This window comes from Oikopleura dioica, chromosome 2, assembly GCF_907165135.1.
Source record: "Oikopleura dioica chromosome 2, OKI2018_I68_1.0, whole genome shotgun sequence".
NCBI lineage: Eukaryota > Metazoa > Chordata > Appendicularia > Copelata > Oikopleuridae > Oikopleura > Oikopleura dioica.
This window is the reverse complement of record NC_137292.1, coordinates 14,301,388-14,325,752: the sequence shown is the minus strand read 5'-3', so window position 1 is coordinate 14,325,752 and position 24,365 is coordinate 14,301,388. Positions and strand designations below refer to the sequence as shown.

The 24,365-nt window shown below is 41.8% G+C and overlaps 9 protein-coding genes and 1 long non-coding RNA gene across 10 annotated transcripts; 2 read left to right on the top strand and 8 right to left on the bottom strand.

The window, feature by feature from the left end:
- Positions 1-418: 418 nt before the first annotated feature.
- Positions 419-4,491, top strand: LOC145698435 (uncharacterized). Its single transcript, XM_081775639.1, has 9 exons — positions 419-529; positions 620-728; positions 857-1,040; positions 1,133-1,309; positions 1,766-2,010; positions 2,056-3,006; positions 3,048-4,111; positions 4,165-4,305; positions 4,347-4,491. Exons 1-9 carry the CDS (start codon positions 419-421, stop codon positions 4,437-4,439), a joined length of 3,075 nt encoding a protein of 1,024 aa, XP_081631765.1. The 3' UTR covers positions 4,440-4,491.
- On the bottom strand, positions 4,443-5,264 carry LOC145698557 (uncharacterized). Its single transcript, XM_081775762.1, has 4 exons — positions 5,091-5,264; positions 4,794-5,028; positions 4,662-4,744; positions 4,443-4,615 (listed from the first exon to the last, which is right to left on the bottom strand). The coding sequence occupies exons 1-4, from the start codon at positions 5,256-5,258 to the stop codon at positions 4,499-4,501; spliced, it is 603 nt and encodes a 200-aa protein (XP_081631888.1). The 5' UTR covers positions 5,259-5,264; the 3' UTR covers positions 4,443-4,498.
- A 135-nt stretch (positions 5,265-5,399) lies between these two features.
- LOC145699802 (uncharacterized) lies at positions 5,400-5,776 on the bottom strand. Its single transcript, XR_014134085.1, has 2 exons — positions 5,713-5,776; positions 5,400-5,675 (listed from the first exon to the last, which is right to left on the bottom strand). It is a non-coding gene; the product is annotated as an uncharacterized LOC145699802 (long non-coding RNA).
- A 2,336-nt stretch (positions 5,777-8,112) lies between these two features.
- Positions 8,113-13,641, top strand: LOC145696135 (uncharacterized). The gene is made up of 12 exons (XM_081773124.1): positions 8,113-8,404; positions 9,874-9,979; positions 10,381-10,550; positions 10,713-10,821; positions 11,195-11,262; positions 11,489-11,608; positions 11,922-11,985; positions 12,064-12,166; positions 12,236-12,646; positions 12,692-12,939; positions 12,986-13,119; positions 13,235-13,641. Exons 2-12 carry the CDS (start codon positions 9,934-9,936, stop codon positions 13,520-13,522), a joined length of 1,761 nt encoding a protein of 586 aa, XP_081629250.1. The 5' UTR covers positions 8,113-8,404; positions 9,874-9,933; the 3' UTR covers positions 13,523-13,641.
- Positions 13,642-13,707: 66 nt separating this feature from the next.
- Positions 13,708-15,429, bottom strand: LOC145698434 (GPI alpha-1,4-mannosyltransferase I, catalytic subunit-like). Its single transcript, XM_081775637.1, has 8 exons — positions 15,288-15,429; positions 14,953-15,244; positions 14,858-14,902; positions 14,629-14,790; positions 14,512-14,583; positions 14,237-14,471; positions 13,932-14,190; positions 13,708-13,889 (listed from the first exon to the last, which is right to left on the bottom strand). Exons 2-8 carry the CDS (start codon positions 15,126-15,128, stop codon positions 13,708-13,710), a joined length of 1,131 nt encoding a protein of 376 aa, XP_081631763.1. The 5' UTR covers positions 15,129-15,244; positions 15,288-15,429.
- A 531-nt stretch (positions 15,430-15,960) lies between these two features.
- LOC145699474 (uncharacterized) lies at positions 15,961-16,999 on the bottom strand. The gene is made up of 6 exons (XM_081776747.1): positions 16,967-16,999; positions 16,630-16,795; positions 16,500-16,580; positions 16,340-16,459; positions 16,151-16,297; positions 15,961-16,107 (listed from the first exon to the last, which is right to left on the bottom strand). The coding sequence occupies exons 1-6, from the start codon at positions 16,981-16,983 to the stop codon at positions 16,054-16,056; spliced, it is 585 nt and encodes a 194-aa protein (XP_081632873.1). The 5' UTR covers positions 16,984-16,999; the 3' UTR covers positions 15,961-16,053.
- Positions 17,000-17,028: 29 nt separating this feature from the next.
- Positions 17,029-19,183, bottom strand: LOC145699468 (NADPH oxidase 1-like). The gene is made up of 4 exons (XM_081776742.1): positions 19,041-19,183; positions 17,909-18,996; positions 17,507-17,706; positions 17,029-17,364 (listed from the first exon to the last, which is right to left on the bottom strand). Exons 1-4 carry the CDS (start codon positions 19,148-19,150, stop codon positions 17,125-17,127), a joined length of 1,638 nt encoding a protein of 545 aa, XP_081632868.1. The 5' UTR covers positions 19,151-19,183; the 3' UTR covers positions 17,029-17,124.
- Positions 19,184-19,382: 199 nt separating this feature from the next.
- LOC145699471 (proteasome subunit alpha type-7-like) lies at positions 19,383-20,416 on the bottom strand. Its single transcript, XM_081776745.1, has 5 exons — positions 20,324-20,416; positions 20,101-20,242; positions 19,915-20,052; positions 19,658-19,873; positions 19,383-19,604 (listed from the first exon to the last, which is right to left on the bottom strand). Exons 1-5 carry the CDS (start codon positions 20,378-20,380, stop codon positions 19,384-19,386), a joined length of 774 nt encoding a protein of 257 aa, XP_081632871.1. The 5' UTR covers positions 20,381-20,416; the 3' UTR covers position 19,383.
- Positions 20,417-20,437: 21 nt separating this feature from the next.
- Positions 20,438-22,863, bottom strand: LOC145699467 (NADPH oxidase 2-like). Its single transcript, XM_081776741.1, has 6 exons — positions 22,716-22,863; positions 22,100-22,314; positions 21,360-22,016; positions 21,066-21,318; positions 20,741-21,019; positions 20,438-20,690 (listed from the first exon to the last, which is right to left on the bottom strand). The coding sequence occupies exons 1-6, from the start codon at positions 22,764-22,766 to the stop codon at positions 20,448-20,450; spliced, it is 1,698 nt and encodes a 565-aa protein (XP_081632867.1). The 5' UTR covers positions 22,767-22,863; the 3' UTR covers positions 20,438-20,447.
- A 131-nt stretch (positions 22,864-22,994) lies between these two features.
- Positions 22,995-24,265, bottom strand: LOC145699472 (eukaryotic translation initiation factor 4E type 2-like). Its single transcript, XM_081776746.1, has 7 exons — positions 24,080-24,265; positions 23,783-23,993; positions 23,646-23,737; positions 23,500-23,599; positions 23,340-23,455; positions 23,213-23,294; positions 22,995-23,158 (listed from the first exon to the last, which is right to left on the bottom strand). The coding sequence occupies exons 1-7, from the start codon at positions 24,178-24,180 to the stop codon at positions 23,132-23,134; spliced, it is 729 nt and encodes a 242-aa protein (XP_081632872.1). The 5' UTR covers positions 24,181-24,265; the 3' UTR covers positions 22,995-23,131.
- Positions 24,266-24,365: the final 100 nt, after the last annotated feature.

The following is a 24,365-nucleotide window of genomic DNA, read 5'->3' as shown; positions in this document are numbered from 1 at the left end:
TCAATACCTTCATTTTATTGACACTTAATTTTTCAATTTTCAATTACTTTTTCATTGCCATTCAACATTTATGACGTTTTTTCTGATATTTGATAATATTTTCTGTATGTTAATTTCCAAATTCCTTTTAACAACTTGTTCATAAAAAATTATTTCTATCACTTTTTATCATTATCACTAAAATTTATCTCGTTATTTTTACAACTCTTCTAAAATCGGAAGAGAAATCTTTCACACTTTCTTAATTACCACCCAATTACCGCTTTTAACGTCTATAATAACTCGGTCAAATAACCGTGGCCGGAATGGAATTGAGGTGTACCAATTGATGCAGCAGCTGCTCTACCCCGGGGCGTTTCTTGCTCTCTGTTCACAACATTCCGTGGTCCCGATTCTATCAGTCAGTTACTATGCAAAGATGATTTTCCTCCTTTACTACCTCAGCTGTGGAGCTGTCCTTGCACAAGAAGTAGATGCTGTACCAGAGATTGATCCCTTCGCTGGAATCAACGAAGAGACCGATTGGAACGTCTTTGACCAGGAACGCGATTGAATAAACGTCAATTAAGAGAAATGCTGTATGAAATCATTTCGAACACTCTATTCAATCATAAACTAGTCAAATGACCCAGTCGAAGTTGATGAGGAAGGCTTCGGACACGATTATACGAAGGCACTTAAACTCTGCTATAAATTCTTCTACGCGCAGATGAGCGGCAAACTTCCTGGTAAGGAAATCTCCTAGAGCGCCGAAAATTATGCAGAAATTGTTCGCGTAATTGTCAGATTTACAATGGCAAGCGAAACCTTTTCCCATATGCTCGTAAATCATGCGGGTCTAATAAGTTGGCTTCAGAGGACCACCCACTGGACTGGCGCGGTGATTCGGCGTTGAACGACGGGAAAGATAATGGTGTCGACCTCTCTGGCGGTTATTACGATGGCGGTGGATTCATTAAATATGGCTTTCCAATGGCGTTTTCCACTACGATGATGGCTTGGTCGACGATTCACTATTGGAGAACCCTGAAAGATGTCGGGTAAGCATTCTCTCGCTCTTGGAAGTCATTGAACCAAAAATAGCAATGGGCGAAATTTAAGCGCCTTTTATATTTATATAACACTCACTTAGCGAAACAAAAGCTGCGCTAGAAACGCTGCGCTGGGGAGCTGACTACTTGATGAAATGCCACCCCGAGGACGGCGTTTTCTACATCCAGGTGTCTGACAAGACAAATGACGAAAACTTCTGGGGAAGAATTGAAGACGGCGAAAAACTGAACTACCAAAGAAAGCGGGTACCCTCCTTGTGCCGGGAAAAACCCTGAAATCCCGGCACACGGAGGGTCAAATCCGAAACGTTCTAGAAATCTCCTGTTTCCGGTATTTTAAAGGTTTTGTGAAGAGTTTTTCTTTAGTATTTGGTCACGGTAGAGATCGACATTGTTTTCGCGATGCTTACGAATGCAAAGGATAAATCAGTCTCTTATTCTGATAATAGTGTGGTGAATTTTAATCCATGAAATTAGTTTTCAGATATGTATTACACTCTAATGACGGTCAAGCAGATTTTTAATCTTTTACGACTGTATTCTTCTTTTATTTGGGTTAGGGTTAGGTAAAATATGACAAAAACTGTCTTGAATTTTATTTAACAATTAGTTTTCCTCCAGAAACACTCGATATGAAGAGTTTATTGGTCAAAATCAACGGCTTTTTGGGATTTATAGAACACCACCCTCCCTGTGCCGGGATTTTGACCGAGAATCCCGGCACACGGAGGTTTTCCCGGCACACGGAGGGTATCCCAAAGAAAGAGCTACAAAGTTGATGTAAATCACAAAGGAACTGAGCCAGTTGCTGAGGCTGCCGCTGCTTTGGCCGCCACGTCAATTGTTTTTGCTGAAATCGATGCTTATTACGCTGATGATTGTCGAAGACATGCTATGGAGCTGTTTGAGATGGCGTGGAAACCTGATCAGCGGCGAAAGTATGACCAGACTTTCAAAGGTACTTTGCTTAATTCAAATAATCGAATTTATAATTATTGATTAGAGGCAGCAAAAGCGTACAAATCCTTCAAGGGATTTTATGACGAGCTTGCTTGGGCTGCTATTTGGCTTTATAAAGCAACTGGAAAGCAGAGATATCTCATCAATGCCGTCGGAGTCTACAAAAATCAACATCTTGAGAAAGACATTTCTTCCTTTTCTTGGGAAAACAAGACACCAGCTGTTCACTACTTGATGGCGGAGATTTCAAAGCAAGCACAAGCAGCCAGATATAAGAATACTTTCCGTCTTTTCTGCCGAGATAAAGGTTACGGTGGCAAAGCTAAGCGAACTCCCCTTGGTTTACTCTATCTCAACGATTGGGGACCTCTTCGACATGCTGCTGCAGCTGCTGGTTTATGCTTCATGGCTGCTCAAATGAAAATTGATCCTGATGCGAACTTTGTTCTCGGACAAAGTCAGCTTGATTACATTCTTGGGGACAATGGAAGATCATATGTTGTTGGATACGGAAACGACTATCCGACGCGCTACTATCACAAAGAATCCTTCTGTCCCGAGCAGCCAGAGCCCTGCGGTTCGTTTACAGGAATTCCAAATCGACATCAGCTTGATGGAGCATTGGTTGGTGGTCCCGATGAATTTGATAGATATGACGATGATCCCTGGAAGCAACAGCAGTCATCTGTCGCTATGGACTACAATGCGATGTTTTTATTCTCGCTTCTTGGCAAGATTGACCACGAGACATACGGCGCTAAGCCTCCACCTCGGTTAGCTCCAGGAAAAGGTCTTAAAGTGGGCGACATGAGTCAATCTGGTGCTAGAAGTCAAGCTGATCCTGAAGGTTACGATCCGGACAGACCAGACAGTGGAAATAGAATCGATTACTTCCATGCGCTTCAGAAAACGCTCCTGTTTTATCACGCTCAAAGAGCAGGTGAAATTCCAGAAGACTTTCCGATAGGATGGAGAAAGACTGCTACAATCCAAGGTATAGTACTTCATAAAGATCCTGATTAAAATTTTCAAAAGACATTGATGGAGACGATACAGATTTAACAGGTGGTTACTTTGACGGCGGAGGAACCATGAAGTACACCTTCCCAATGGCTTATTCCATCACCATGCTTGCTTGGAGCGTCATCGAGTACCCTGATTCTTACGGGGAACATTTGGAAGAAGTAAAAGACATCATCAAGCATGGTGCTGACTGGCTTCACAATGCAGCTCGTTCTACCAAAATCGTCGCCTCTATCGGAAACCAGACGTACGAGAATGAGTTTTGGGGTCGCGCCGAAGATATGAAAGCGAATCGGCCAATTTACTCAGTTACAGACAATCAAGAAGGAACCGATTTAGCTGCGCAAATAGTCTGTGCACTTGCATCGACCAGTATTGTCTTTGCTGACGACACAGAATACTCCCAGAAACTCATCTCAAAAGCAGAAAGTGTCATGCAATTCGCAGAGAATAATGAAGGTTTTTTTGCCGAACATGTTCCTGAAGCAGGAATGTATCAAACGAGCAATTTCAAGGACGAACTTGCCTGGGCGAATATTTGGATGTATCAAGCGCTGAAAAATGAAGACTCCGCCACAACCTACCTCGAAACAGCACGAAATATTGCTGACTCCGAAGAAACTCTCCAAAGCAACCCGAAAATTTTTGATGTCGATACAAAAGTCGCGGCCGTTCAACTCATGCTGGCGCTTGAGGAAGATGAAGAAACAACAACTCATTTGGACGAAATCAAGGGCTTCTGCGATTTTTACTCCGAAGATGTTCAAAAAACCGTGTATGGTCTTGCCTTCCCCTCGAAATACGCGGCAACTGGATACGCAAGCTCCGCTTCTTTCTTATGCTTCCTGGCGGCAGAAAAACTCAGCGCGAAGATTGAGCCTGGAATTCGAACTTCTTGGAAAACATTCGGCTTCAAACAGATGGATTATCTTCTTGGCTCCTCTGGTAGATCGTACCTTGTCGGCTACGGCGATAGCTATCCCTTCCAAGCTTTCCATCGAGGCGCAAGTTGTCCGAATAGACCTTTGCAGTGTACCTCCGAGGGCTATAAAGATCGCGACGCCCCAAACATGCAGGTTTGATTTCAGAAATGAAAAACCCAGGCAAAAAAGTAACATCAAAAATTTAGATCCTTAATGGTGCACTTGTCTCTGGCCCAGACGAAGATGGCCATTTCAGCGATAAACGACTAGCGACCAAGTACACTGCGGTCAACTTGGACAGAAATGCGTGTTTTACCGCTGCTCTATCCGCAGCGGAATTTGCCAAAGTATGGTTAAATAAAAACTTTCTATATTTATCTCTTTTTAGAATAAGAAAGACGATGATGCCGACTCTTCCTCGATGATTCCAATCATCAATACAACAAGCATATTAATTCTAACAATACTTCTGTACATATAAATGTCTAAAAGCACTTTTATTTCCTAAAAGCAATAAAGATAACACGATAATAAAGAAAGCTAAGCGTCGCCAATGTAGTTTTCATTCTCGATCACTCTATTTTGGTAGGATTCTTCATTTGGCGTTGGCTCAGGTTCTGGCTTAGGGTTGTGAGCGTCACTTGGGATAATGAGTCCCTAATAAGAATTGTTGAAATCAAGGAAGAGAGTTATTTCAAGATACCTTTGCGGGCCACCAGTCTGGGCAGGGAAGTTCGTCAACTTGTTCTAAAAGCATGATCCACTTGGCGGTTGAGAGGAAAAATGCTAGAATTATTAAAATAAAAATTGTAATTGATCCGAGACGGAAACTTACAAAACCAAGTAAAAGCACAAGAAGCTTTCAATCCAGGCCCGATAAACGGAAATTTCAATTCGTCTGAAGATGAGGCTAAGCAAGCAGCAATAAAAAGGCAAATTGAGAGGAATAGGTTTATCCAAAAGTCAACTTGATGCCATCTTGGGCGAATTCCCAAGTGCCCGGAGAGAACGTCCTTTACGCTGAACATGATTATGATCATCATCAAAGTGACCATCACCCATCCAGTGACCTAAATTCAAAGATGTTTCACTCTGAAATCTTCAGATGTTTGAGTTTAATAAATCAACTGACCTGGACAATAAAGCAGAATTCAAATTCATGGCCATGTCTTGCTCCCACACCCTGCGCCGCAACACATGAAAACGCCACAGTCAAAGAAAACCACAACGAGCAAGTGACAATTCCAAACGGAGATGTGAGGTACGCTATATCTACAAATTTGGTCGGAGATTGAGACATCTTTTCTCTACCAATTTTTCCTCCCGACAGCTTTGACGTCTTCGGCGTTATGTTGGAATGCAAATTATATTTGCTAATCACACCTTTCAATAAAATATTTGACAGAAAAAGATCTCACGATTGGTAGAAAATGACTTTGCGAAGCATAAAAATAGAATTTATTGTTTATCATATGGATAAATGGCTGTCGACTTGTTCCTCGCTGCTATATTCATTCTCTTGTGACTGAATCGTTCAGGCTTGATTCCGAAATCTTCAGTGAGTCCCGTCTTTTTCTTCTCTCTGTAGTCAGTCGTCGGTTGATCTGTGCCAGTGGTTACTAGGTAGTCAGGCTTTCGGGCAGGGAAACCGGAAATGAACATGTTTCCAGTTGAAGCGGTCATTTTTTGGTACGCGAGGTGGTGTCCATACTTCGTTCTAGCAATGTTGGAGATAAGTAATATGTTTTGATTACCTGTAAGATTGGTGATATCTTTCAGGCTCGTGCTGGGAAAAATCATCTTTGTTCGTCGAAACCTTCAGAGGATTATTTTTTTATTTGCGCAAATTGAATTGCTTGTCCAAAAAAAACCCTTCCTTTGGCATGTCTTTTGCGTAGATCTCCTGTCTTTCCTCGTTCCAATTGCCGATCAATGTCTTCTTCGAGTATCGGCTAAAGAAAATTACTGTAACAGGTGCTCAAGAGAAAGAACATGATTATTTTGATAAATTGGAGTATGTTGTTATGTCAGACTGTAATCCCCTGGACAAATTGAATAACGTCAATGAGTCTAACCCTGAGACCATGCGAAAGCTACAGTCAGGCCGGAATGAGTTTTGTCAGCATCACAAACATATGTCAAATTTCCAACTCGAAATTGTCGCGGGTGATTTTTTCAATTGGAATTTCAAATTTTCGAATTTTTAAGGATTTTTTCATGTTTACTTGGAAGCCATCCAAAAAAGAAAATTCAGAAGAGCTAACAAAATAGATCCGACAAAAATATTTAAGTACTCCTGTCACAGGATCGTCTTTTACATTTGAAGCACTAGTCACTGGTCAGACATTTTTTCCAAGTCAACAGCAGCTGTTTCTTTATCTGACACGGTATTTAACTTTGCAATAAGTGACTTTATCAACGGACAAATATGAACATGCTCAGAGTTTCCCACCTTTGGTCAGGCGGCATTTCAGTTCGTCTCGACATTTTCTTGACAGGAGATTTTTCGTGACCTCATTCTTGGGCTCATAAAACAGCGAAAAACTTTGCATAAGATTATTTTTGGAATTTATAGCTTTGTATCAAAAACCATTCCCATAATCTGAAAAAGAAGAGCCCGATCCTTGAAGATTTAGAGCTTGAACTTGATAGCTTTTAAAAGGATGATTTCACGTCTCTTTTTTCTTGTCCCAAGGGAGTTCAATTGATTCAGATGAAAACTATTGAACTGTTGGGTTTTAAGCACTGGACTTAAGACTAATAAGGGTGCGTGCTCCTGGCAATCGAGCATGGAATTGGATGGAATTCAATTTAGTAATCCGAGATCACATTTTTCATCCTTGACCTGTAGCGAGGCTGCTGTCGGGGGTCGGAAACTGACAGCTCGATTCGCCGCGTTTTGTCAACATTTGGGATACTAGAAACTTCCACTAGTCTTGCTCGTGGCTTCCGATGGCTTTCAAATCATTTTTTTTTCTGAGAACTGAATCAAGGCAAATTCTCCGGAATTTTGGACAAAAGAAAGTTCACGTCACTTTTAATTCCTTTTGACAAAACTCAGATTACAAGGTTACTACAATGCCAATCCACAGGTTATTATTATAAAGCCAAGACATTGCGGGAGCTCTTTCTTTTTCTAAAAACAAAAAAATATTAATCACTTCCATGACCGTCTGTTAATGGCAAGTTTGAACGTGCCGACCGTCGCGGAAATAATCAACATTCGATCGACAGCAGAAGTCGACGTCAGGATTGAAATTTGATAGAAGCAAAACATTTCTATCGCTCTCAAACTTCTTGTAACTCTTATATAAGAAGCAGTAAGTAGAAATTTTGTTGCATCGTTGGCGGCTTCTGAGGGTGAAGTTCTTTTGCTATCATTATTTGTTGAGCTTAATTTTTGACATTGCGGAAGTGAGTGGCTCTAAAGTAGACTCAAAATATGGAAATTACTGTGCATCAAATCATTTCTCACTGTAATCTCAAAGGGCAAAAAGAGTACAGAAATAGAGTTCAAGATTATTTCTTTTCTATCTCAGCTCTGTGACAGGTGGTTAAACAGTACTCAAAGAAAATCGACTAAAACGCCGGAAGAAACTCTTCAGGGAATTATGTTTTCTATGCATATTGAAGATCCGGGTTCTTGACTTTTGACCCCGTTAAAAAACTCTAATGTTTTTCTTTCGGTCGTTTTACTTCCTTGACCTACAGTTCGGAAATCATAGCCCACTCGCACCATAATTCCCAAGCCCTGGTAAATTATAGCCTCGTCCAGATGAAAAGGTTGAACTCAGCGGGTTCTATTAGCTTGCCGCCCGTGTCGTCAATTTTATAGCTTCAATACTGAATTTAATGATGCGCGGCTGAGGCTTACACCTCGCGTTTTTAAGTTGATTAAAAGCTTTAGAATTAATCAAAGATATATGTACGAATAAAATCTTGACGCATCGATCTTTCATGCAGTTTTAGTAGATAGACAAGGAATATTCAAAAGAGAGACAGTCTCAAAATGAGGCCTTGGCGCTTGTCCAATTGACGACTGTAATATCGGTAAATAACGAAAAAACAGCTCTTTATTCCCGGATCGTTCCTGTCACTTTTCGAATATTTTATGTAATAATGTAACTCAATTTCGCTGGAAGAAAGAATTTAGTTGGCTTGAAGACATCTCAGGCGCAGCCTCGTGGGACTTTCACGTCACGCGCCGGAGGCGCTGCGCTGATCGTAGAGCTTCGGCGCCGATCGAATGTTTTACATTTTATTTTCACAATTATCGACTTTGCAAAACCATATTTAGAAGAGATTTTCACGAGAAAGAAAAAAAAACGCGCTACTTACCGAAATACCGACGATTGTAAAAGTTCACTTTCACCCTCTTTCGAGAAGGAGCCTCTTAACACTTGAAGAATATAAAAGAAAATCTGTTCCCATAACGACATTCCAGAGGTAAGTCATAGCGCAAAGTTTGCGTCAACGAGCCCGGGAAATTTTTATGAGAAATAACGCATGCGTTGGCTATAATAAGAAAATGCATTCGCCCGATTTGGTAAAGGGCTAGGTTCAAGAGCTATTTTGAAAGAGAAAGTCGTTGGGAAATATACGTAAGTCATTAAAAATTTCACAAGATTTTGTTAATTTTACGTTTATTTTTAATTTAACGACTTTCTTGCGGAACGATAAATATGCCAAAAAGAGTAAGGGTTAATCGCTAAGCCAGACCTCTAACATCTTGAATTTTTGATACATCAAAGTTGAGTGTTTGTGTAAAAGTCTTTGTCCATCAGAATTAATTCATTCGAGTCTCTCCTCCTTGATTTCAGACGAATAATTCAGGTCGAAATCAAGGAGAACAATGTTTAGAATAATAGTTCATAATTTTTTTAAAGATGAATGTTTTATGCGCCCTCGGACTTGACTTTGATCCACTCTAGATCTTACTGTATCTGCTCAGAATGCGTCAATTGATTTTGAGATTTTCTTGAGGGGAGAGGACTGTACGTTTTCTCCTTCTTGACAGATGCCGAGTCGAAGGGCAAATAATTTGTCTTCGGGCTCAGCAGAAAGATTAAAGCCATTCCCAAGCTCATTCATTTTGAATTATTTTCGTCAAGAAAGATATTCCCTTTTGGCACTCTCTTTTCGACTCATACAGTAACTTAATTAGAATCACAGGCGTAAGTTTGGCATCAATTCGATAAAGGATCATCTTAATCTGATGAGGAAGCTCTATCTTTTTCGGACACACGATTCCTGCGCCTCAAATATTAGCCACGGAAGAAAAAAAGACAGAGAGTTTTGGAGGAATACAGGGAACATTTGCTCAGCTTGACTTTTTTTGTGACATTTTTGAGAATTCAGAGCAGTAACCACTTAGCGGAATCGAGGCCATAAATAATGATAAAAGTTGAACATGCCAAATGACCCAGCTGGGTATTTGCCTTTTTGCTTGAAGTTCAAAAAATTAATGGAAAATGATAAAATATGAATACAGTATTGCGAGAATTCCAATAGTGCGTGTGGCGATATTTGCCTAAGTAAAGAAAGAATAAGTAGACTGAAAATATTCACACGGAGATCAGACAATGATTTCACGAGCTCAAATAAAACGTAATAGAGTTCTTGTTTCAATTTCATTTACAGGCGTTAAAAAATTGACCATGGCGGTATTTCCGGCCTAGGAAACATGAAGGAAAGACTGTTGATGCCCTGTTCTTCGAAATCTGAGAAATAGAATAAAACTGAGCCCTGTTTTGAATGGGTAAATGTCAGATGAAGTTCTGCTCCATCTGGCATTCCGATGACACTTGCGTAGAAAAGCGGCTTGACGAATTGAGTGCCAGTCGTAGACATTTTGCGACAGATTAAGCGACATTGTATAAGCAGATAACATTATGAAATTAAAAATTTACGTTTAGCCCGAGTAAAACGAGAACTCGCTCATTCCTGCTCAAATGCTCGAAATGGAAAAGTGATCGATGAGAGACGAAAATATCAGGAGTCATACTCGTCGGGTCGAGATTGGTAAGCATTATTTCATTGTTACTGTATTAGGGTTAGGGTTAGGATTAGCATAAGAATTTACAGTGTTCCTGTATATCCTCTTAGCGTAGAAGAATGTTCAAGTTTACGATGAGTAAATAGGAATTTAAACTTCCATTTTATCACTCCATTTCATCCGGAGGAAGTTGAGTTCCAGATTTTCGAAAATCCTGTCTATCTGAACAGCAAACACTTCAAGTATCTGATACTTTTATCGAGTTTGAACTGGAGTTACTTGCGCAAATTTGGGCGACATGTAATTACGTTATTTCTGCTAGCCGATCATGTTTTGAGAACATGCTTTATTTGACTCTATCATGGTTGTAATGAGACTACAAGTCTAGGAGAGTTTTTACTGTATCAGTTGTCAATTTGCTTTGTAGAACGTGGGCCGAATGGATTTGGGTTCGTGCTACGCGGAGCAAAAAATGACGGGCCGATTGCCGAATTTACCCCTTCTCCTGCCTTTCCTGCTGTTCAGTACTTGGAGTCTGTTGACCCCAAGGGTCCAGCCTACGAAGCTGGCCTGAGAGATGGAGATTTCATCATCGAGGTAAATTTACTTACAGTCTTTTGTGGGGCGTTCCAAACTGGACAGTTATCTGGCACGATTAAAGTTCAACGTGCCGCTCTCTGCCCAAATTTGCTCAGCCTTGCTTGTCAAGTTCAAATACAGCAATACGCAAAAGATAGTTTTGCTGAAAATGTGCTTCAGATCAATGGAATCTCAATTATTCGAGCTGGACACCGGCAAGCAGTCGATCTCATTCGCGGTGCCATCGGAGTACTTCGCATCACTGCCACTAGCGTAATCACAAATATCGGTAAGGAATTATTACAGCGCGCGAAATAATGAGAATAAGACGAGTCATTCGCATTGCAATTAAATCCTTATTCCCAAAGGTGTCTTGAGCTCTTTGTAAAACAAAGCTTCAGACTTACATTTCGAACGAGAGTTTTATTTTAATTGCCCCTTGGGGTAATATACCTGTGATCATTGAAACGCATCTGATTGTTTCCAGCTTCTGTACGGATTTAGCTCTCCCGAATTAGCAAATTGACAGTGACCAGAATCAATTCGATCGATCATCAGAAGACACCTAGATCATTTTTCTTTCGTCAGTTATATTTTTCCCCTTTTCGCCCCCGAACCGCATAAAAGCTAAATGAATCGACGTCCAAGAGTATGCTTTTCAGACTCCGGCACCGGCACTGCAACAATTATTCGCACACCACGAAGACAAATGTCAGCCCAAGACATACAGGTAACGCTTTCTTGATAGATTTACTTAGGGAGATTTCACGAAGGGCTGCATCTATTAACTTAGGATTAAGCTGAGTTCGTTGACCTCAAAGTTTTTGTCATTATTTGACCTTGATTTAGTCTTCGAAAATGCTAGGAGAATAGTCAAATATCTCTTTTGACATTTGACTGTCACAGTTGCTTCGCTCTATCACTTAGAAGCGCAGGAATAGATTCTTTACTTTCAGGAAATGGACGAAAGACATCACGGTCAACGTTCGGTAGGCCGATCGGCTACCTCAAACACTAGAACTCGCCCAGAGAGGACTTCATCGTCCTCAAGAGGCGTCTCGTCAATCATAACCACGGTAAGTTCTCAAGCCCAATTTGGAAGGGATAAGCCGCTTTTTACAAAGATAATTGTGGGAAGCAAGCGAGCTACCCAGGTGCATGAATAAATCTTCTCGCTTTTGTATGTATAAGTCAGAGCGGTAACGTAATGAGTGGTAAATCGAGCGCTTCTGGTCGCATTGTCCTTATTCGTAAATCAAAAGAGCGGAGACCACATGCTGCTGGCAAAAATTCCAAAATCGAGTAAACCAGTTCTAGTAAGCTTTCTGACATCATGGAAGAGAATAATCGCCAGACAAGATTGAGACGTAATTAAATTCTTATTTTCAGATGGGGAGCCGATCAACCTCGCCTGCGCCGTCAGATCAATCTGGCTCGTCAACACAAAGCGGAGGTTAGTCTGATTACCAAAATGGGCAGCGCACAGCTGAAGCCATAATTAAAACACCAAAATCGAGCTTGTGTGTTTCAGGAAAACGGACTAAGCCGCCGCCCCCGGTTAGATTGAATTCAACATTGACTTCTACTCAGGCTTCTCAATACGTCCAGCGTCTGAATGAGACGCCGCCTTCAAGGTACTGTAGGGCTTAATCTTCGAATTGGGTCAACAAACATGCGTACGTGAAATATAAACATTCCTTTAGTCCATCTTTGAGCACCTTCGGCTCTCCTCAGCAATCAAACCCGAGCAAGGATAGCAGCAGGCGACCTTCCGTTGTAGAAATCCCAAAAGCTCCTCCCCTCCCTGTATCAAAGCCCCCAGCATCCCTCGCCGGCTCTACGTCATCATCAGCGACTACCACCATAATACCTCCAACGATTCCAGTCCAATCGAAAACGCTACCAAAACCAGAAAAACCAAAACGACCAGAGTCAATCCGCCGGCTCAATTCATCGGACTCATTGACAAAAGTCGAGACTAAAACTGTAAATTACGACACGGTCGAAGAAGTCGATCGAGAACTCTCCGCCATCGCGAAAAAGAAGGAAACGCTCGACCCTACAGCGCCATTCGCGATTGCACTCAGTGCCAAGTACAGAACGTTAACAAAAAGGTTAATTGAGAAATAAGACATTTATAAGTTGATATCGTGTTTTAGAAAAGAAAGGCTGCAGAGTTTGCCAACGGCTGAGGATATCGCCGAGCGCTTCGCAAACGCAGAAAATGGCAGCAACAAAAACAGGAATCCATCTGACTGCTCGCTTCCGCCTCCCCCGCTTCAACCACAAAAGGAAGCCAAATCCGAAAAAGCGCCAGAAGTCGCTCCTCAAAGTCCCGACTCGTTATTGTCCGAGCAAGCGGCTGACAAAGGAGAAGTGCTTCGCCGTTTTGATCTCTGTCCGCAAGGTAAACTCACTTCATAAGTAGCCACTTCCTGAGTTTATTCAATTAGACAGCCAGGTTAGCAAGACGCAGACGAAGTACCCCTTCGAAATTCCCGAGCCGCGTTTCGACGTGCCGGACTCTGGCACTGAAACATACGGCAGCAGCTCGACTGGCTCATCTGGCACTGCAGAAAAACATCAGGCAAGTTGGAGGATTTAATTAGCCAGCGTTGTGAATAATTGACGCGCCGGAGTGACTGACCCCAGATAGATGGATTGAAGATAAAAGCTTCTTTTGCCTGACTTTTGTCTTTTAGCAATTCTTGCAGCTGCAAATGCGATTTCAGCGAGACGCGCTTCCAGAAGAAACATCTTATCTCTCCACTCGCCAGGCTTCTTGCTGGACGACAAAGGAGGTCGTCACGTGGCTAGAAGCTAACAACTTCGAGCAGTACTCTTCCGAGTTCCAGGAGAACGACATTTCCGGCGAAAACCTGCTGGATCTTACGAAAGAAGAGCTCACCGAAATGGGCGTAACCAAGATCGGACATCGCAAAACTTTACTCAACCTTATCCAACGCCTCAAAGAACCAACTATGCAATGACGAAATCTATTTATAAAACATTAAAATATTGCGTCTTTTGTACAGCTAGTCAAAACGATAAAAGAAAAACTTGCAACAGTTCATAATCTTACCAGACGCTACAAATGAAAATATAATAAAATTTGTAAATATAAACCGCTGGGGCGCTCAGACAGATGATGAGTACCGCGCTTCGTTTCTTTTGATTAGTTGACTTTTATTTTTGCATGTTTAGGTTGATAGTGAGTTATAATTTGACAGGCTATGAAGATATTGGTGGCAAAATGCACAATGCTTGAAGAATGCATCCAGAGGAAAGAATCGCGCCCTTCCATCTCAAAGAAATACGCTGGGAGCAGCCAAAGGCCCTGGCTTCCGAACCAGAGAGCTAGAAAATAAATTAAGAGAGGGCAGATTTAGCACGAAATACCTGATAAGGACATCACTCGTAAAGAGGACATTTTCAAGTTCTTGATAACGAGAGGTAGCAGCGATAAGTACCAAATGAAGTATTGGGACGTAATTACTTTGTTGAATGTAACGAACACAAACGTCTGTAAGAATGAGGCGAAGAAGGGGTCGCTGGAAAACTTGAACGAAATGAGAAGGCATAGAGCGAGTTGGAGGAGAAAGCACAGAAATCCATATGGCGAGTTTCCGTCCATCAGATAAAAGGACAGAAACCAAATCTAAGAGAGAGAGATGTTATTCTCTTGTAAAGGGATTGGCTCTTACTGAAAAATTATGTCTAGTGTCTTGTCTAGATAGGTGGTGAAGATGAGCATGCTCCAGAAATTCTTCTTGATAAAGGGAGTAGCTCAGCCAGGATAAAGATACAAATGTACAAGCTGAGATGATTCCATAAAGAATTCCCTTTTTGCTGTAAGGAAGAAAGCCGAAGAGTTTCTTGTCGGCGTAGTAGAGCCAAACTGTCAGTGCCCAAGGAGCGGGATATGTTTTTAAATGTACACTAGAACACTGAAGAAAAATGGTTCCCAAGAATGTTTTACCTAATAGCTTGAAGAATGGCACTTATTGGGATATTTTCAAGCATCGCTATCGAAAGAATCGTAAATGCCCCGCTAAAAACGAAAATAAAAGCTTCTACTTTACAAAATGACCAGTACATGATAGGTTCAGCATTTCCACGGACGGCGATGCCAATCGTCAGGGGGTTAAATAAATAGAGAAGAGCTGCAGTTTGTCCGGATATTTTGAGGATAAGACCAGCGGAAATCAGGTCAAATAGAATAAAGAGCAGTTTGCCGAAGGGCGGAAACGAGGTAACTTTTTGCCGGTTTTTGATCAATTCCTGACTGAATATTTGCTGAAAGAACTGAATCTGAAACCTATCCTGGTAAGAGAGCGTAGGCTAGCAATGGCGTGTAACGATAGGTATGCCTGAAAACAAGAAGAGTTATTGCTTGGATTAATTGATCTTGGAAATGAACCTCTTGTATGGCGATTGACCCTTGCTAACAAATGCGGATGCGTCAGAAAATACATAATAGTCGACATCGGTGAGCGGTATTTGAAAAAGTCTCTCCGAGTATTCAAGCAAACACAGACAACTGAGCCGAACGAAGATCCCGATGAGGATCAGGTTCAAGCTCGATAGGACTGGCATAAGAACTGTGCTTTCTAGTGTACGTTTATTCCTTCTTTTGAAAGAACTTGGCGCGGCGCTCTTCTGCTTCTTTGACGTCCGCTGCTCGCGCTTCTAGCACTGCTTCTCGCGTTTCGCTGAAAAAAGCGTGAAAACTTTTCGACGTTAATTATTCTCTACCTCAGATCAGCACCAAACTTGGCAAGCTCGTCCTTAGTACACGCCTGATAAGTTTCAAGCAATTTCTCGCACGGAACGTAACCTTCTGGGAATTTCTTCTGCTTGTCAGCAATGAACTCTTTTCGAAACCACTCGTTGAAGCACTCGTCGTAAGCCCACTAGAATTTTACGGTCGTCAATAATTCACGCAAGGGCTCTTCTCTCACCTTTGCCTTATTACACTTCACGTCGATGCTGTTCATACTTTGCTTTCAATCACGATTGGGGCGAACTTTTATTCTTAAAATCAGTCTCGTCATTTCATGATTTTCCTATCAACAGTATATTTTTGATATTTCAGCTGAAACTTGTAGAACATTTGAAAGACAGATGGATTAAATACGCAGTGAGTTTGTGACTGAAGAATTTATGATTTAGGAAATTCGCTGTGTGCTGTCAAAATTCATGAAAAATAACGCTAGGCAAATACACGCTATTATGGGTAGTGGGTGGGTGAGTGAGCTGCCGTCCCAGCCTGGAGACAACAAGGAGAACGCGTTTCGAACATAATATTTTTGCTGTTTTCTATCAGTGATTTTAGGTACTACGGTGTCTATTATAAACTTGTGACAAATTTATTAACGAAGATGTTTTGCTCGGATAAAATGCAAGGAACATGTGTACGATTGAACAGTTCAGGAAGTATAAAATTTTATTTTTATTATCGAATCAAGTGGCAAGTCTGGTAGACGCGTGTGAAGGAGTGCAAAGTTGATTTTTTTGTCATTTACTTCTGCTTCTTCTGCAACATACCAGAGACTTTGTCCTTGACCATGTTGACCTAAATAAACGGACTAACAAGGGGAGCGAGGAGAGTTGTTTACCTTTTGCTGAACTTCGGGGATTCTGAGAGTGCATTTGATCATGAGAGCAATCCAGATCAAGGAGATGATGGAGCACTTTCTGCCGAGGTAAGCGGTCGCGGCGAGGATAGGAAGAGCGTACGAGAGGAATTTGATGGGAGTATCAGCCTGAATTGGATGATAAAATACGAAAGTGTATTTCGATCTTACTCGTTGTTTCTGAAGACATTGAATGGTGGAAGAGAGGCATGATGTGCAACCGCTCAAGTTGGAACAGATTTCGCTGAATCGACCTTCCTGATTTTCGCTCAAAGGCTTTCCAGCAAAAACCTAAAGAAACAATAAATCTTGGTTCGGAGATATTCGTTACCTTTTGGTTGAAAGTGCTGATAAAGGTATCAATGACGAGACCAAAGGCCAAAAAGATTGATACAAGCGTCAAGACAGATGGCTAGAAAGAGAAATCAGTTAGGGAGAGGTTTGGTGAACTTTGATTTTACCTTGCAGAGGAGTAAGATGGCGTAGATAACCGAATAGATAGCGGCGTGGGTGCCAGTGGTCTTGATCACATCGGGCGTGTTGATGAGCGCGTCGGCGTGGACGACGACATATTTGTACTCACTCCATGATTTTTCGAGTTCGGTCATTGTGTTCATGTTTTTAACTGTTCCTCAGGTCTCAAAATATCTCTCTAACCGACTGAGGACTATATCTGCTTATTCTACAAAACAATAACGCTATCCTCGGGGCACGGCTATGTCCGAGGTTGACACTTCTGGTATTTAAGCGAGAGAAAATCTAGCCGAAGATTCTGTACTCTGGATTTGACCCGACCCTTGTCCGTCGCCGCTCATTAACAATTCTGAAAGTAAATTGCGGTTAATTTATGGCTCTCGCGGGAGAGTTCGTATTGATTAGGCGGAATCGATTGAACTGATAGGTAAATACTCATAAAAGGCATAACTTAAATACAGAAATAATACATTTTGAAAGCGCTAGAAGTTCTCTTTGAAAAAGGTAAACTCGATGTGGTCAGTCGACTTTTTCCTTGAAATCTCTCTCAGCTCGTTGGTAAACGGCTTCGGTCCACATGTGAAAACGCCGACGTTGGCGTTCTGGTTGGTGGAGGCGACCTCGTCGAAAATCTTATCCCAGTTGGGACGGCCATAGTTTTTGCGCAACGGTGACTTATTGTTGTTGCCCCCTGAGGAGTTGAGGTCGGCGTAAATCACGTCCTAAAACGTCAGAAATTTAACCATGATTCAAGGTTAGGAAATACGAGGACACTGACTGTTACGTAAGTACTCATGCGTAACTCAAACTAGCTATAAACGCACTCACTGTCTGTGGCTAAAACTTTATCTCTTCTTTATGTACCTGTGCAGTTGCAGGGTCCATATTCGAGAGTGTTAGAAATATCATCACCCGTAAAAAAGGGACTTTGCCCTCAGCTTGGCTCAAAAGCTCATCAAACCATTCAAAGCAATCCATCTTAGGCGCAATCCAGACGAAATATATCCGGCTCTCTAGCTTCCTGATCATCGCTGAGCGCACATAAGAGGCGAAGGGTGTGATGCCTTAAAAATAAAATAAATTTTCTGCTTGTCTCCCGGGAGGAAAAAATCTGCTCTGTTAGACAGTGCCACGTAGCGAGCTTTCTCCTCGAGCAGTGACCGTTGGAGATTCGAAATCTCAAAAACAACGGTGAAAACGACACGGCTCGGAAAAGTCAGGGAGGTGCATCTTCAATGGGGCAGTTTGCCGATTGATTATACGTACCAATGCCCGTGCCTGCGCAAATGATCGTTTGGAATTCGTCCAGGCCCTGCGCTGGCGCTCCATAGGGACCATCTATGATTATTTTCGGTATTGCCTGGTTTTCCTTGAACAGTCGGATGGCATTTTGCGTCCAGTCGCCAACGGAACGAATGTGGACTTGGAGGAAATCATCTTCGGGTGCAGAGGTCAGGGTGAATGGATGCCATTCAAAGATGGAAATGCTAGGGAGTTTTACGTAAACGTACTGGCCGATGAAATGAGCATTTTTTCGCAAAGAAAGCGTCGACTTTCGAACTTTTAGTTGTAGAACATCTGAGGGTAGAATTTCGTGGGAGACGTAATCGACTGGCCATAGAAAGTGAAAGAAGCGGATGATCAACTCGATCGTATAAAAAGCGACACTAGCGATGAACCATTTCCATGATTGCGAAGAGAAGCCCTGAAAGGCCGGCTCTGGGCAAAGCGAGCCTGGTTGATTCCAATTGTCGGAGTTGATTGGCAAGGAACAAACTTCTGGGTCGTGAAATTGCATGTTAATTTGACTTTTGACAGCGCGCCCGTTTCCATGCCAGTAAAGAAGTGGAAAGATGAGAAAAGTGAAGTGATGAAGGTAGTAGAACAAGTTGAAAAACGAGCGGCGAATTGGCTCGGCGGAAGAAGTGAAGACAACGAAGAATACCAAGGTCAGTAAAATTCCACTTGTCCCGGCTTGAAGGAAGAAAATCTCCATCGCAAGCTCGGCAGGATTAGTTTTGAACAATGAAAGATTTCCATGAATGACAAGTTGATGAGAAATAAGCGAATCTGGAGCGGTAAAAGCGGCATAGTTGTGTAAAAAGTTGTAGTAATGCGCACCGATGTGAGCGAGGGACCAAAGAATAATGGCGTAAGAAAGGCGTTTGTGAACATAAATTGCGTTGTCGAACAGAAAACCGAAGCCTTGTGGAAGAATCCCGCGGAGAAAGGCGATTAGGTTTCGGCATACTGTGAATAAAAGAATGGAGACGTTGAAGTTAATTGCTTGAGCAGCTCCGCGGGAGAATAAAATTGATTGTCCGAAAAGCTCTCGTGTGTAGAAATACTCTTCTCTGAAGAAAAAGGTTGAACATTCATTCAAGATTGAAAAATTAACCTTTGCTTGAGCTTGAAATACTCAAAAGTAAAGCATGCAATGTTTGCTAGAATCCAGCCGCCAGTTATCAAAAACGATAGCTGAAAACGCCTCTCTCTTTCAAGTCCCATTGTCTTTTCTTACGATTCCCATTCGAATGGAAATTGATGCGATTTCTAAATATGATTCATCACAACAACGAGGGACATGTTAAAACTTCAGCTAAAACTCTTTATTCTGTATAAGAGCGGTTGGTGTATCTGTAAGGTTGAACTTGACAACAGTATCAAAAGTACATTGCCACGAAAATACATGTAAAGTGGATCAAAGAAAGGGGCGAGTCGTGAAAAATTCTATTCTCAATTTAGGAGTCGCGGGCGGCCTTGGACGCAGCTCGTTGCTGCTTCTTCTTCTCAGCTTCTTCGGCCTTTTCTTTTTCGATCTCTTCGACCAACTTGGTGACTTTCTCGAGTGGAACGACTTCGAGGGGCGAGTTTGGTCGCATGATCGCGAGTTCAATATTTTTAGACGAGCTCTGGACGACTTCCAAAAGAGCCTGGCAGACTAATTTAAGCGCGTCGTTTTCTGAAAACGTTGATTAAAATAGGCTCAACTTTATGTGCGCTGTAGATCATTACCTGGGACACCTTCTTCGTTGTAATTCTTTTCGAGAAACTCTCGTACAGTCTTGGAGCTTCGGCCGATGGCGTTGGCTTTCCATTCGGAATAAGTACCAGAGGGATCGGTTGTGAAGAGCTTGGCGGCGTTAGTGTGGGGGTCAAAGCCAACGATAAGGGAGGAAAGGCCGAAGGGACGTCGGCCATTGGACTGGGTGTATTTCTGCTTTAAATTTGCTAAAATATAATTTAAATAATGCAACTTGAAAAGAACTTACCCAGTGATCGGGTAATGTATTCAACTGTGACAGCATCCTCAACAGTAAGTCGATGCTGCTGGCATTCCGTTCGAGCTCGATCAATCATAACTCGCGCATCCGCGGTCAGACCAGCGAAAGCAAGCGCGATGTGGTTATCTAAACAAATTTTCCTATGAAAAGCGAACTAAAAAGCGATCATTTTACCGATGGAGCAGATTTTTCTGACTGTTCGGTCTTCCTGAAGCTTCTGGGTGGCCTTTTTCTCAACTCCGAGAACGACCACATCATCGCCACGAACGGCGACGGCAGTGGCACCCTTTTCGACGGCTTCCTGAGCGTATTCGACCTGATCGAGGAGTTTTTACTAATCACATATGAAAACAAAAGATTTAGCGCTTCAAATAACGCGAAAATGTAAACTCGTTGCCTGGAAAAGATGCCCGTCGGGGGAGAAAATAGTAATAGCTCTATCGTATGCTGGCATTCTATAAAAAGACGAAAAGTTTAATCCCCGAAATTCATGTTTGAATTGAAAAATAAATTTTTGCGATTCAGAAGTTTTCTTTATTGAATACAAATTTTGTGCTGCCGTCAGTGTATTTTATACAGTTCTCTCTCAGCTGCGTAGAGATGACCTTCGGGCCACAAACGAAGACTCCGTTAGTTCTTCCGTGATGCTTTTTGCTGAATTCAGAAAACAGCTTCGACCAATCAGGCCGACCGTAATTGGTCTTTTGCCTCAGGCCTGTGACCGGATCAAATTCAGACTCTTCTTCTTGTTCTATCAGTATTTTCTAAACAAAGCATCTAGAAACAGCCAATAGAAAAAGAAAATTATCCTTACTCTTGCGAATTTATCGTCCCAGCCGCGGCTCAGATAGATCCTCAAGTCGAGAACATCAAGTTGGTCGATAGACTCGAGTTTTTCAGTCAGCTTTGAGACGAGATCAGAGAACCATTCGAACGAGTTGTAAGTCGGGCAGATCCAAATCAAGTAGATTTTTTCCAACTTCATCGGAATCCCATTCGCCTTTTTGTAATACACGGACTTCAGAAGGCTTCCAAAAGGAGTAATGCCTATTCCAGCGCCAACACAAATAGATATCTCATAATCAAAGACATCCTAAGTCAAGCAAGATTAAACCGTTATCCTCAGTGAGCTGAAAAACCTGACTAGCAGCTCCGAAAGGACCATCGATAGCGATTCTCGGTGCATTCGTTATATCCCCAGATTCAAGTCGCTTGGAGAACAAATCATAGAGATTGTTTGTCCAGTCTCCAGCGGATCGAATGTGAACGGAAAGGAAGTCTTCCTCTGGAGCAGACGTGAGAGTGAATGGATGCCACTCCAAGAAGGCGAGTTCCCGGCAGTTGAGGAAAACGTACTCTCCGACTTCATTTTTATTCTTTCCAAAGCACCAACTAAAAAGGTTAATAACGAAAGCAGTTTTTGATGAACTCACCGTTGTCGATGCATTTGGATTTCAATGACTCTTGAAGGATGGAAGATAACTTTTACAACTTGCGCTGGATTGAGAGAACGGGACAATCGGATAATTCTTTCGAAGAAATAAAGCAGAACAGGTCCAATCACCCACTTCCATGTTCCAGGATCACTTCCGGCAAATAATGGCGTTGGACACTCAACAGAATTGTCGCTCCACTCTTCTGGCACAAGCGAACAGTTTTGCGGATTATGCTCGTCGATATTTGTTTGCCCGCGTATTTGCTTCTTCAGTCCATGAATGAGTAAGAATGCGTAGAAAATAACGAAGAGGTGGTGGCAGTACCAGAATATTTCGAAGAACGAGCGCCTGATCGTTTCTGTTGCTGCTGTTATAATTACAATCAGAGCAATTGTGATGATGACTCCCGTCCATCCGCCAAAAAGGACAAAGACTGAAATTATCAGGTCGACGTCTGAGGATCGGATTGGATTCAGGTACGGGTCTTCCAACTTGTTCAGCGCTTGAATCAGTGGATCCGTTGATTCGTGACTTTCTGTTAGCAGTTTGACGTTGAAGAGATGAGCGAGGAGGTGTACGAAGGTCATTAAAGCGATCATGTATGCACACTTCTTGTGCATTTTGATATTATGATCGAAAAGCGCTTTGATACGTCTTGGTTTCGGTGTTAATTTATGGCTGCTCAAATACAGCTAGGTATTTGAAGATACGCTTTTTTAAAGAGATAACATCGTTGCCTGGAACAGCCGAAAACATATCGTAGGAAAACGAGCAGATTCCGACAAACTGGAAGAAGAACGAGACAGCAATTAAAATTTAAAACGGCAGCCGGTGCTCTTGCTAAAGCCAAGTAAGGACCGACAATCTTCCGCAAGTAAAACCACTCGTCTCCGTGATGATACTTGAGGAAAAACCAGACAAAGATGAATATGTTCGCAGCATGCCATAAAATCTAAAAGAGAGCTTTTTATTGGTAGCGACCGCAGCGCAAATTTTGTCAAAATCGGAAAATCGAGCAAAGTTCGAAAAATATTGACTGCGGTAGAGATTATCGTCATCTTCCTTGAATCACCGGAAGAAAACGTAACAAAAGGGGCAAATCATCGGGTTATTTTGTTCTCCGTAAATGGTCTCGTAAAAACACAAAGTGGACATTAGACAACTTTACGGCGTGCCATAATATCGAGCAAAGATTGAACTTTTTAACTCGCCTGTTTGAATTAAAAGATTAAACTAAATGAACTAAATCTAAATATACTAAAATCCTGAAGACTTTATTCATGTCACGATAATTTAGTTAATAAATAATCAAGGCTCGTTTCTATTTCAAATTCTCAATAAATATAACGGTACCTCTATTATATTCGGAAGGATTGAATTTCTCTCAAAAAACTTAAATTTCATCAGAACCAAAAAAGCTCTCTATTAAAGGTAAAAAATTAAATTGATCATTGAGATCGTTGATATCTTCCGTTAGATTTTGAGTTGATCCCGCTCTAGCGCCGGCGCTCCCGTTTTGAATAATGATCAAACAATCGTAAATTAAATTCGAGAGTTACCGAAATGGCCATAAAAGAAGTCATTTTTTCCTTTTGAAAGTAAATTGCTTCGCTTTTGAAAGAAATGAAAGAGAGGAGATTGAGACTTATTCTAACATGTTTAAGTGCGTATCATTTATATCATTGTTTGAGTACTCTCTTCGCACAGAGCCTCAGTGAACAGAATATATTGTGTCGCACAGTGTAATCTTTCAACGTTTTACATTCGTGTTAACTTGAAGATTTGTCTTCACTGTCCTGAAAAAAGAGAGATAAAAGTTAGTCTTCCTTGATTGCAAAAATTGAGCTTACTTGGTCGCTTGAGGTATTTCGGCGTCGTTCATCGCGACTTGTTCTTCTCTGTTCTGCCTTATTCAAAGTTTCGTTGTGCGGTCTGAAGTGATCAAGCTTGAGAATGGATGTAACAAAGTCTGACTACCTGTAGTCCATCTGTGGGCCGTTGGCGCCATTCCCGAAATTCAAAATTCTTCTAAGCGAGTCCGAAATCTTCTTGACAGCAGATTTGTCTGCAGCATTTCGGTGCCAGATAGAAAGCTATCAATTTGATCAAACTCTTGAGACATCTGATGAATTAATACCTGATCCCAAGGATTGCGGAGCGAAAGAACGATTCCACAGAGTTCGTCGCCGACGAGAAATTGCTCTCCAACCATTGCCATGATGGAGTTCTCCCAATATCTAAATTGATGAATCGAGTTCTTTGAAAGGTGAAGGAAAGACTTACCTATCGGTACTGTGACGTCGGACACGAAGAGTCCATCGTCCGCCATCTTTGTTAGCACTTTCTTCCCAAAGAGGGCGAATGCCTCGTTTAAACTAAAGTCAATTTAATCATCCTGTCAAAAGGGACGAAGAACTTACCAACATAAGATCACACGAATCGTCAATCTTACTCGGTCGTTTCATAAAGCTGTAAAGTTTCCAGAATTCTTGGACGGTGTAGACCGTGCCAATATCTTTCATACAATCGTTGTAGTTCTTGCCTTTGAGAACTGACTTCCGTTTCGAAATCCAGAAGGTGTAAGGATGCTCCAGAGGATTATGATCGCTCATAATATACCCAGCATCTGGGCTAAAAATCATTTCAGAAAACGCCTCGAGAATTTCAAATGCGCGAAATGAAGCCAACTCGACTCACAGTTAAAACGGCTGCCGTACCTGCCGTAAGAGTTGCTGATGATTGCCGGATCATCAAAGCTTTGCGGTTCGTCATCGTCCGAACGCAAGAGTGCGAATTTATTGCCAGAAAAACTATTCATTTTTGAGTGTTTTGGTGAGTGTTGGAGGGTATGCGGGGTTGAAGAAATAAGCCGAAGACTAATGTCTGAAAATAAACGTTTTCCAGCTGCTATATTAATTCAAGCCCTTTTTGTGGGGCTATTTTGAAGATGTATTCGGAAATGATTCAAGTATTGAGAAATGAAGGTGTTGACATTCAAGAGCG